This window comes from Propithecus coquereli, unplaced genomic scaffold, assembly GCF_000956105.1.
Source record: "Propithecus coquereli isolate 6110/MARCELLA unplaced genomic scaffold, Pcoq_1.0 Scaffold188, whole genome shotgun sequence".
In the NCBI taxonomy this organism is placed as follows: domain Eukaryota; kingdom Metazoa; phylum Chordata; class Mammalia; order Primates; family Indriidae; genus Propithecus; species Propithecus coquereli.
In genome coordinates this window covers 5,570,656-5,583,520 of record NW_012143634.1, presented here as the reverse complement: position 1 = coordinate 5,583,520, position 12,865 = coordinate 5,570,656, and the positions used below count along the sequence as shown (strand labels likewise).

At 36.9% G+C, this 12,865-nt stretch overlaps 1 protein-coding gene across 1 annotated transcript in view; it reads right to left on the bottom strand.

Moving 5' to 3' along the window:
- Window positions 1-12,865, bottom strand: part of LOC105809041 (mediator of RNA polymerase II transcription subunit 14) — a gene marked incomplete at its 3' end in the record, with an annotated part of 68,994 nt that overhangs the window by 21,074 nt on the left and 35,055 nt on the right. Inside the window, exons 14-19 of the mRNA XM_012642800.1 lie at window positions 10,128-10,322; window positions 9,608-9,742; window positions 6,968-7,044; window positions 1,378-1,538; window positions 1,143-1,289; window positions 116-207 (exon numbers count right to left, since the gene is read on the bottom strand). Coding sequence (XP_012498254.1) covers window positions 116-207; window positions 1,143-1,289; window positions 1,378-1,538; window positions 6,968-7,044; window positions 9,608-9,742; window positions 10,128-10,322 — 807 coding nt within the window. The remainder of the gene's footprint in view (window positions 1-115; window positions 208-1,142; window positions 1,290-1,377; window positions 1,539-6,967; window positions 7,045-9,607; window positions 9,743-10,127; window positions 10,323-12,865) is intronic.

Sequence of the window (12,865 nt, the reverse complement as noted above, 5' to 3'; positions counted from 1 at the left end):
GCCTTGGCCTCCCAAAGTGCTAGGATTACAGGCATAAGCCACCACTCCTGGCCTGAATTCCTGATTTTTAAAAGATTTATACAAGAGGAACTTCAGCATTTTAATTCACACTTACCGAGCTTCCCTTGGTGGTTCCATAACACAAGATAAGTTTTCGGTAATTATAAACACGAACTTCTGAGAAAATATTTAAATGAGCAGGTATGTCTAAACAGAAAGGAAACAAAAATGAGATTAATATTATACATACAAAATTTTAAAATATAAATTTGAATAAGAGGGCATTTTGGCAATATTATATGCTTAGATGGAAAGGTCTCTAAGTAATTCTGTTTAAAAAAAAAAAAGTGACAGCATAAACAGTATGCTTCCATTTCTACAAAAGGGGGGAGGGCCAAGGCAGCGGGTGAGGTATACTGAAGCAGTCTAGCAGTGGTTAGATGGTTCCAAATCCAGCTCTGCTACTTACTAGCTACGTGACCTTGAGCAAAGTTCTCAGTTTCTGTGACTTGTTTTCTTTATTTATAAAATGAGGGATAATACCTACTTCATAGGGTGATTGTGAGGATTAAATGAGTTAACACAAGCAAACTGTTTACTATATTGTATGGTACACAGTAAATAAATACTATTATAATAATATGGTATATCTGTGTATAAAAATTTCTGGAAACAAAAGAAACTTAACAGTAATTGTCTCTGGGGGAAGGAAATAAAGTCTGAGGTAAAAGGGACACTTAATTTTCATTCAACATACTTTTACCAATGTGCATGTTTTACTTCTTCAGTTATGAAAGGGTAGGGGACGGCTTTTTTTTTTGAGACAGGGTCTCACTCTGTCACCCAGGCTGGAGAGCAGTGGCGCAATCCTAGCTCACTGTAGCCTCCAACTCCTGGGCTCAAGCGATCCTCCTGCCTTAGCCTCCCCAGTAGCTGGGAGTACAGGTACACACCACCATGCTCAGCTAATTTTTAAATTTTTTGTAGAGATGAGTCTTGTTATGTTGCTCAGACTGGTCTTGAACTCCTGGCCTCAAGTGATCCTCCCGCCGTGGCCTTTCAAAATGCTAGGATTACAGGCATGAGCCACCACGCCTAGCTTTATTTTTTTTTTAATTTTAAAGGAAGATTATCACATGTACCTGGTAGGGAACGTGCAAATTCCAACACACACTCGTATAATCGTGCAATGCTATTCCAATCATTAAGAAACATTTCAACCACTTTTCTACCACCAACAGGTTCAGACAACAGATTTTCATATGTCAGGTAAACATGCCGGGATGGTCCTACAGGATCAAAAGAGAAGATTAATAGTAATCAATACTACAAAAAACCCCAGAAATATGCAACGTCAAAATTCATGAAACATCTCACCTTGCTCCCTAGTAGAAGTGCCATTAAGTGGACAGTTTGCAAACACTAACTCTGCCACCCATGTGCGGTTATTTCTACCTTGTAATCGGAAAGTACAATCGAGAAGAGAGCGGTCCAGAGCCTTTTGGGTTTCTTCATTTACACCCTTACAGGGAGGAATTCTGGTGATGAAAGACAGCATATGAAGTGTACTTTACAAAGAAGTCTAGCACAATGTACACAATCAATGATGGGCAAGGTATGACATTAGAGCTTCAGATCAAACTCTACTTCTACCTTCTGCAAAGGAAGGAAGCAACTCACAGCAATTAATAGTATTTAACCCATTTCCATTCACATCAACATGGATTAGAACTCTAACAAGGTGATGTTTGTCTTTATATTCAAAATCTTGTTATTTAAAAAGACCACAATCCTATAGAATGAAAATCAAGAATACTGGTTTTCTACAAAATCCAGAACATTCTCAAGAAAAAGCTAAGGGGAACAAAACAGATAAAACCACTCTTTGAAGACAGGATGATACAGTACAAAGAATAAAGGCTTTGGAGTGAGAGACCTGAACTCTAATTCTGACTCAGCCATATTTAACCTCTCTGAATTTGTTTCCCAACTATAAAATGGAGATAAAGAATTACCTTATGGTTTACTGATTAAAAAAAAATTACAAAACACAGAGAAAGTACTTATGGTGGCTGATACAATAGGTATTCATATATGTTAATTCTCCCTTGCAGTAAAGCCAAATCTTAGTCACTGACTCAATTGTCATGATGAAATTCCAGGTTCATTATCCCCTCTTCGCCTTCTCCTCCTCTGTAGAAGTAGCCTTATTGTGATGGAGCTTTATGCATGTTAACTCATTTAACATATATATTGTCACATATATATCATATGTCCAAGAGGAATGTAGTAGCTTTAGTATCTTAAAAATACCTACCTATCCATTTTCCTTCTAAAGTTTTACAAACTATCTCATTTGTCATAAAACATTACAAGGTAATATTAATATATTTTAGCTGTTAATGATTTATTTCAATAATGGATACAATAACATATTATTTAATTACACGTTAACCCATAATTCATAGGGAAGGTGGTTAATTCTCAGATTTGGCATAATGATTATCTATACCAAGGCAAAAAACCAACAAAAATAATTGGAAATATGAAATCTTGGTTCAGTCCTCTCATTCAGAATATAACACCTAGAACACAGTTTCTCAATCTTCGCAATATTGACATTTTGGGCTGGATAATTCTTTGCTGTGGGAGGCTGGCCTGTGCAGCTCTGGCCTTTACCTACTAGATGCCAGTAGCACCTCCTATGCCCTCTTCTCAGTTAATGACAATCAAAAACATCTCCAGGCCGGGCGCGGTGGCTCACGCCTGTAATCCTAGCACTCTGGGAGGGCGAGGTGGGTGGATCGTTTGAGCTCAGGAGTTCGAGACCAGCCTGAGCAAGAGCGAGACCCCGTCTCTACCAAAAATAGAAAGAAATTAATTGGACAACTAAAAATATATAGAAAAAATTAGCTGGGCATGGTGGCACGTACCTGTAGTCCCAGCTACCCGGGAGGCTGAGGCAGTAGGATCGCTTGAGCCCAGGAGTTTGAGGTTGCTGTGAGCTAGGCTGACGCCACGGCACTCTAGCCCGGGCAAAAAGAGTGAGACTCTGTCTCAAAAAAACAAAGAAAAAAAAAAAAACCATCTCCAGACATTGCCAAAGTCCCCAGGAGGGCAAAACTGCTCTGAGGTTGAGAACCACCAACCTAGAATAAACAACTTAAGATAGCAAAAAAGAGACAGAGATTGCATGTGGTAAAAAATAAAATTTGTAGGATGGAAAAAAGCTCTGCCGGTTGCATAAAAATAGAATTAAGGTAGTACTGATATTTTCTCAATTAATTAAAACTTTTACCAGCTTCTCTTCAATATACCATTTGTAAAGTTTCTCAAAAGTTAATCTTTCGTATCTACCTACTTTTTACCACTACCAGAAAGATTCTGTCCAATCGTATTTTGGGTAATTATAGAAACTGCATATATTGCACATACGTTCTTCAACTTGACAAGTATACTGAGGACTTGCCTGCCCTTACCCCTCACAACATAACCTTTTCCATAGAAGTCAGAAAGCAGCTAATTTAGATAAATTTTTAAATCTCAAGTTTGAAAATATAAATGCAGCACATTATCTTCCATTCAAATAAAACAGGTTTTTCATGAAATCTATCTAGTTAGAAAATGAAAGCATAGAAGCCAGCATGTTTTCAAGTGAGAACTGAGGTAAATGTAAGCCTTTTAATTTATGATTTCAGGGACAGGACACTGAAAGTACCTTCTGTCACTTTCTTAATCTGTGATAAAGATATAATTTGTGATAAAGATATAATTGGAACCTATAAAATATTTACTTGCTTTTAAGGTTATGAATGCAACAGAGAGAATAAAAATAAACTGTAACTTTAAACCTCCCAGCATGATCATGTGAGGTGAAAAAAACAAAACTCAGGTTCCCCAAAAGGAAACCTAACAAAATTGTTATAAACTTAAAATACTACAAAATACTATTACTGCAAAATAACATGTTACCCAAAAATTAAGAACTGAGGAAGATATTTTCTGGAAAATGGATTAACCTTATCTGAAAATATCTACCATTTCAAAAATTTTTCTATCTACACAGCCACTCCTGACTGATTTTTCTCCTGACTTTTCTGAGAACTGGACAAACTAGGAACTAGGCTATGGCCTTTTAGAGCAGATTTGTGTCGGCTTTGTTCTGAGGAGTTTTACAAATGTCATTAACCACATTATGGCTCCACAGTGCAAAAGCAGGGAGGTCACTGAAAGTGCTAGTAAAAAAAGCACAAGTGTGCCTAAAAGGAAAATGAAGAGTGTTTCATAAAGGATGCACATGTGTATGCAGAAGGGTAAACTGAGTCATGCAACTTGCATAAAAGAGCTGTGCCTATGCATTATCTTCACAAGCCACAGGAGGCAAAGAAACACAATGGAGGAGATAAAAAACCCCTGTGGGTCTGGCCATAGAACCAGTACCACTGTCCATTACTGTAATGTGAATTCAGAAGAAGGTGGGAGATTTGCTCTTAAGACTAGGCACCATGAGCATGCTGCACTTGAAACTTGTGTCCCAAGCCTCATTTGTATCATAGGATCAAGACTCTTTTTGAATCTGCACAAGGAAACAGGTCCACGAACCACAGAAATCGAAGGAGTTTACTATGATATATATCTGATACTATGATTTCAGAGATGCACCAAGGAGGCCTGCTTAACAGATTTTCAAGGAGATAAAGTTGAACGAGAACAGAACATACTTTCAGCAAAGAGGAGGACAATCTGCCAATTTTAAAGCTCTGATATATCAACTCATATTCCTGTTTAATATTAATCTATCTAGGACTAAAAGCTTAAAAGAAGAGTTTCTGAAAATTAAATGCATTAGTGTAATTACATATTAAGTAGATCTAGGCAGGATTTTAATTTAATAAAATCATGTTGAGACATTTATTATTTACTTTCTCCTTCCTCACTTCTATAGCCTACCCTAATAATGGACAGTATTTATTGGACAAATATCTTTAACTCACCCATTTCTATATATTTTAAGTTTTAAATAAAGAAAACAAAAGCCAAGATTAAAACTTTCTTTAAAAATTATTATAAAATGAAGCTAAAAAATATGAAGTACTTCCTTCCTAGGTAGGAATCTTTATGAGTTCTCTTGAGTTCAAGAAACAAGTAGACTCTGAAATTTCTCTTGTAAAAATGGTGAGAACAAGACATTTTAAAAATCTTGCAAACCATGAAAAATATAACTAAGAGAATAGAACACAAATGTTAACATTATTGACTTATCTGTGGGTGCCAAGAAGAGTAAAAAAAAAAAACCATAATAGCCTATATTTTAGGTAAAGTAATTCAAAACTAAATGCAATTAAAAGTATTACATTTTTCTACAGGTTTCCGTCGTAGTATCAGTGTGCGTGTGTGCATTCTCCCCTCCCCAAAAAATTTTTTGTAGAGATGGTATTAAGATAGTTAGCCAGGAAGAGAAGCTATTCTAGTTCTTCAATTTTTAGTATCTAAAGTGAGCACCAATGTCACATGGGTTATGTGCACACTATTTGCCAGCCCTTTCCGTCTTCCACAGAAATAAACTGATTCTCATTAACAAACAGTAAAGCCTGTTTGCTTAAATGGCACAGCTGCTGTGTCTTGTCAGAGGAATTCAACAAATAAAAATTGTTTATATAATTTATATTGTTAAGCAACACCTAAAAAACAATAAAATGTCCCCCCTCCCCCAAAACCTTGTTTTCTGGACCAAAAAGGTTGATCTCTTAGAGGGTACTCTAGCTTTGCAAGTCCATACTGGGTCACTTTATAAAGCACATATACTACATTAGCTTTACTTCTAAGCATCCTTTGGCTCCTTGTCCTCTGTCCATTTAGAACCAAGCCCTCTGCCCATCTCCTTTTGTATACTTTTTCCTAGAGATCTAATTTGCTGTCCCAGCTCAATTACTATCACCATGGTGATGTCTACTTCTCTTGCCCAGACCTGTTACTTGAGCTTGAGACATACCCCTGCCTGCCCAAAGGGTGTCTAGGCACCTCAAACTGAGCAAACTCCTTTCAAACTCACATCTTCAGCGGCCTTTATCTCAGAAAACACCAGGACCATCCATCATTTGCCCAAGATAAAACTAAGAATCATCTTTGCCACCTCTCCCTGTTTTTTCACCTCCAACCTAATCACAATCCATGAATATTTTATCACCCAAGTCCTTACAGAACCTACACTAATCTAAGCTGCCAGCAACTCTGGTGTGAACCACTTCAGCAATCGGTTTTGCTACTTCAGTCTTGTTTCCCTCCAATTTATTCTCTACATTGCTATCAGGTTGAGCTGCAAAAACACCTATCTAATGATGTCAATTTCTGCTTAAAATTATCTGATGACTTCTTAGTGCCATTAGGATAAAGTCCAAATTGCTTAAGGACACATAGAAAGGCCTAAAGGATCTGACTCCTTCCTGCTTACATTTCCAGCCTCATCTCTCCTACCTCTTGCCATGCTGAACTCCTTTTAGCTCCAGGACACAGGGCTCTCTCTTCTCTCCAAGTCTTCACATTAGCAGTTAACCCCTCATTAGGATCTCCCACTTCCCCCTGCTCCTCTTTCCTCTAATTCTCACCTCTCCTTCAGTCCAAGTACAACTGGTACTTCCTCAGGGATACCCTTCCTGACTTCTGAACTAGTCCACACCCCCCTGCTATATGAACCCAGAATTTGAGCCTGACAGTCACACTTAGTGGATACCGGTTGAATAAATGAAAGAAACACAGAGGAAAGATATCCCAAAATACCAAGTGGTGCTGGATTGCCATTCCACAGGTTAAAGGGCATCTTCCCCCAGACCTTATTAAATCTAAGCAGAAATCCATGACACCCACAGGTTCTGAACTCTGCTTTATGCTCTCTCATGGAAGGAGAGAAACAAGTTTGTAGTGTGACTGCAATGTGTGGAACCAAATGAGACACATGGAAGGGGCTTACTTTAATAAGCGAATTGCGTGGCTAAAACCATCACCTTCCACTTGCACTCCTTGATGTGGAATTTCCAGATTGGACAACTAGAAAGAGAAAAACAATTATATCAGACCACCAATTTTACAAAGGAAACTACCTTTGCTAAGTACTACTGTCTCTGTTCTCATGGCACCTGTGCTAGGGCCATTCTTTCCCAAAGTTACAACATAAAAGGCATGAGCATTATCCCCATGATTAGATTTCCTGGAACACTATATTAAGTCCAGTGAAACTCAAAGCTGTCTCAGAGCATCTAGCTTAAAAAATACTTCCATGGGTGGCAAATATTCAAAACTCACGAGATTGATCTGATTTTTGCAGTGAACCAAAAGTAACCTAGAATCAATTCTAATGGTTCCAAGTGAGGCAATTAAAAAAATAAGAATGGTTTTCTTGTGTAATTCTGTTTGTTCAAAACAAAGTTTGAGTCACAGTCATATCTCATTTCTCATTATGTACAATATTTAGTTTATAACTTTTCTGAAATACATTTTTATTTTTAACAATTAAACTATATCCTGTGTGAAACCCAAGAAAAGATTCCAATTTGTGCATTTACCCAATAAGATCTCTTTCCCAATTGGAGGATTCAGAAAGTGGGTTAAAAAGGTAAATGCAGGGACAATGTCTGAAACCCTTTCCATGGAACAGTAAGTTATTAAGGTATGGCAGAAAGTCATCTGCTCTAACAAAGAAATGCTTGCCTTTGGCAGATATTCCCAGGTCTTCTATGACACACTATTGGTTATTTATACCCGTCTTGTTCTGGAAAGGGTTTAAGGGAACTCTAAGTATTTGGGTGAACCCTGCTCTTTGGGCCTGGGAAAGGCAGAGGTTTAGAAAAATAGCCGCTGACCAAATAGGCAGTAGGGGTTCAGATTAAAAGGAAGTGAAGTGTGGGATGGCTCAAAAATGTTGCCGCTATTCTATCAAAGATATAAACATCCCTGGTAAGATTAGTTTAGTTATTCACATCTTGTTATAAATTACTTTGAGCAAAAAATATGCTTGCTTTTGTCTTTAACATAGCTAGAATTTTCACTGAGAGAAGAAAAGGTAGGTAAGGTATTAAGAGGTTGATTGAGTTCAATCAAGTACTATAGAATGTTCTTATGTGTCCTATGTGTATAACAGGTATAGGAATACAGAGAAGGGGGACAGAGAGGACATATGTCTACAGTCTTTAGCCTATGTGGGCCTACAGAGACACATTTTTACAAATTCTGACCTGTGGGTAGAGGGAGAGAAGACAGACGCATTGCGCTGCCCTGGCGCCATTTATCTGTCCTCCTTTCCCATTGCAAAGGTAGTAACTGAATGACAGTCATATAATCAATCCAAATGACGCAATGAAGGAGTCAAGAATACAGTCAAGCGCATGGGAAACATGGACACACTTTGTACAGTTTAGGAGTTACGGCCAGTACCCAGACAAGAAGATATTCATCAAGCTCACAGTTCTAGGAGACGGGACATCAAAGACATGAGTACTTTTTTTAGGTGTCCGTTTCTGGGCTTGGGTTTTTCTATGGGCTCTTCACAATTTCAAACCTTATCCTCTGCCTGCAGATCCCAAAGCCCTCTAAAGCAGGGGACAGCAAACAACAGCTCATGGGCCAAATTCAGCCCACTGTCTAAAGTTTTATTGTAATATAGCTACTCTCATTTTTTTAAATATCAGCTATGGCTGGTTCACACTACAACAGCAGATTTGAGTAGCTATAACAGAGACTAGTTGACCCAAAGTCTAAAGCATTTACTATATGGCCCTTTACAGAAAAAGTTTGCCAACCCCTGTTCTAAAGCATGAAGGTGATTTTCAACAAGTTTTCCCAAAGCCATCATCATTAGCCCAACTGAAAAAGTCTATTTCCACATTTTCAGGTCTATTCTTCATTTATAATAACTTACAAAGGAGGGGATGCTTACGAAAAGTAAAACTTTAAACTAGAGAGAAATAATTAGGGTTATACTGTATCATTTTTGAAGGGTTTTCAATCTTCGGCCAAACCACTTTTTGGAAATATAAAAAATACAGGTTCCGTTACCTCTCTTTCATGTTTGGGATCATGCTGGATATGACAATTGTATATTCTTGAAAGACACTAATTCTGTATATGTCTATTGCTTCTTCCATGTGACAAAAGTTTAGTTTAATATTCTTTCTGATCTGCGTCTCAGAAAAGAGCCCGGTTTTATTAGTGCTGAAGCAATATGCATAGCTTCACCAACGCAAAAATAAGCCACATCTTTATCAACTAACCATCACTGATAGGCTTAAACAATGCTTCTACTAAAAGACATAAAAAACGTTAATTCTTAAAAGCTGTCCATTTCTTTTTAAATTGGGAAGAATTTACTTTCCATTTCCAAAAAGAACAAAAGGCCCAGAATCTGGAATCAGAGAGGAAATAGTTTTACATGTAAAACATGTAAATCATGTTTTACATATATACCATGGGATGCTATGATTGCAACCCCAGCCTTCCCAAAATAAACAGGATTGCATCCATTCTGGTTCTCCCAATGGAATCCATGTAACTTTAGCAACACATTTTAAAAATTACTCTTTCATTTAGGGTATCCAGAATTGTTCCAAAAAATTACCTCCAACCGAAGTCCTACGAATGGCATATTTGTATCACACATAGCAACAAAGTGAGCTAGAACTTTATTGAAGGCACACATTTCTCCTGATCGTTTGGTTTTCTTGGATTCTACTGGACACGGATCATCAGACAACTAGAATTTAAGTAAAGAATGCAAGTAGGTAAAAAAGTACATGTGACATAACTCATTAAAGTGATTAAACTATTGAAATAAAGCTCGGGATTAGCCGAAACAAATGTTATTATATTCTTTCAACAAATGTTTGTTGAGCAAATACTGACCTCAACACTGGTAGTTTAGGAGTAAATATTGTGTGCTTAACAAGTTCTCTTGTGGAAAATGGTGGATAATTAATTATTAATTAAAAGAGGGGTATTTTCAGGAAAATGTAGACAATTGTTACTTAAGCCTTATTGCTGCCTAGTCTCTTAAAAACCGTATCTAATTCCTTCCCATATTAAAAATAAGTAAATACACACAAAGTTAATACACACAAATTCTGTGCTCATTTCCATACCTTGCGCTTGGTACTGTTTCTGGTCTGTTTCCCGCTTTTTGTACGAAAAACCATATCCTGGACGTCTTCCTTGAATTGCTGCAGCAGCAGTGCCATGACAGGGCTGTCGTCACGATCTCCAGCATTCACAGACATGAAGTAGTACTGGTACGACAGCTGTGTGGGTTTATTAGGAACCTCCAACATTTCCACAACCTAAAAAGGCCCAAATCAGAAGTAAGACTCAGAGAAACAAGAAGTGTCAGATACTGTCTTCCTTATATCAAGTAACGCTCAGAATTATAAACCTAATGTAGATGTCTTTTTTTAAAAAACAAGGACAAATCAATCATGATGTCAAAGAAAGCATTCCTAGTAAATATATAATTTGTTTTCCAAAAAATTGATGAGACCAAAGAAGAATGATGAAAGTAAAAGCAACCATAAAGTATAGCAAATGGAGCATTTAAACTATTAGCATTAAGTGTTCTTGATATTCATTTATGCCTAAGTTTAATGGGTCTGCTAGGTTTTCTGGAATGGTGTCTATTTTAAATTGCCCTGCTGTCTCCCTTAACCATTCAAACATCTTAAAAACATTAATAAGACAGAGAAAAATAACAACTATCTCTCATACCTGGAAATGCGTAAAAATAAATCTTTGATTTTTCAACTGAAAAATATGGTCATTGTGAGGAGAACAACCTCAATGACAGTTAACACTGATGCAGAGCTTACTATGTGCTGGGTACTGTCCTAAGTACTTTACATATGTTAACACATTTAATCCTCCCAATAGCCTTTGAATTAGGTATTATTATCTTTGTTTTTCTGATCAGGAAACTGAGGTGCAAAAAAGTGGGTTAATTGCCCAAGGTCACACAGCTAATAAGTGATGGACTCATGCTTTGATCCCAGAAGTTTGCCTCCAGAGACCTTGCTCTTACCCACTATACCAGCATACTGTTTACAGGGTCTAGCTAAAATTTAAGAAAAGTCCTCTAAATACTTTTTAGTGACAGAAATAAATGCCATGAGCAAAACTCCTCACCAACACCTCTTTCTTGTCTCTCTTCCTGTCTCCCTTCTCGCTAACTTCCCCTCATCCCCACACAAGAAAGCATCACACTGATGATGTACCTCAGGAAACGGAAAAAAAGTAAAATGGACACTTCACCAAAGAAGATATACAGATGGCAAGTAAGCACATGAAAAATGCTTAACATCCTCAGACATTACGACAGTATAAATGAAGACTACAGTAAGATACCACCACAAACCTATCAGAATGCTTAAAATTTAAAAAAAATTTATAATACCAATTGTTGGCAAGAATGAGGAGCAACTAGAACTCCCATACATTGCTGGTGGGAATGCAAAATGATACATCACTTTAGAAAACAGTATGGCATTTTCTAATAAAGTCACACACACACTTATCATATGACCCAACACCACCGCTCCTAGTTACTTATCAAAAAAAAAAAAAAAAAAAAAAAACGAAAACTTATGTTCACACAAAAATCTATTATACAAGTGTTTATAGTAGCTTTAGGCACAATTGACCCAAACTGGAAACAACCCAGATGTCCTTCAATGAATGGCTGATAAAACACAAATTGTGGTATATCTACACCATAGAATACTATTCAGCAATAAAAGGAAAGAACTATTATACACACGACATGGATGAATGTCAAAGGTATGCTGAGTGAAAGAAACTAGACTGAGAGGGAAAACTATAGAGACAGAAAACAGGTCAGTGGTTACTGGTTGGGGGCGGGGGTTGTAAAGGGGCAATGTGAGGGAATTTTGGGAGGTGACGGATTTGTTCTGTGTCCTAATTGAGATGGAGGTTACATAGCTGGTATGCATTTACCAAAACTCATACTAAGAAGTCTTAATTTTTATTGTATGTAAATTATACCTCAATAAAGCTAACCAGAAAAAGTAAAATGGCAGAAAGACACTGAAAGGGAAATCAACTGCAGCAAGCCTTTCCTCTGTTCCTCTTAATGTCCATCGGTAGTAGTTCTTTCCACTTCTATGAATGTATCATATCTAAGTGATAAATCTGGAAGATGGAGAGTAACCTACATTCAGTTTTGGTCTAAACCACATGAAACAAATTACTGCTTTTTAATAAATCGCTGGTCATTGACACTAAAGCTTGGTTGTTTGTTGATGCTAAATAAGGTCAGAAAATAATAAATTATAACCATTTTAATTTTATTTTGTATGTGGCTAAGTACAAGAGATCTTTGTACGTTCATAGTTTTTTGGTTATAATGCATATATTCTGCATTATCATTTCATATGGAGACCAAACAAGCTGAGAACTGAAACAATAGCCTTTGGTGGTATACCAAATCTAGTGCCACAGCTGGTGTTTTAAAATTCACTCCCATTACCTTCAACCAACAATCTTGAATTGAAAATGTTTAAGTATCTTAGATTCTTAGCCAAAAGTATCTACTTGGTTTATACAGAAGTTTCTATAAGCAAGAAAATATATTCGGGGTGAGGTCATATTTCAAATGCTTACAAATTTTCATCAATTCAAACAGCTCAAAGAAACTAACTGGAAAACACCTAGAAAGAGTGAAAAGGAGTAAGAAAGGACCTTACTGTACACTGAAAGATACACGCAATCAATAAAATGGAATATGCCTTCAATCAATTAAGAATGAGAAAATAAATCTACTTCTGCCAGTCCACATTTAAAAAGCTGCATTAGGCAAGTTAATATTCAACTGAAA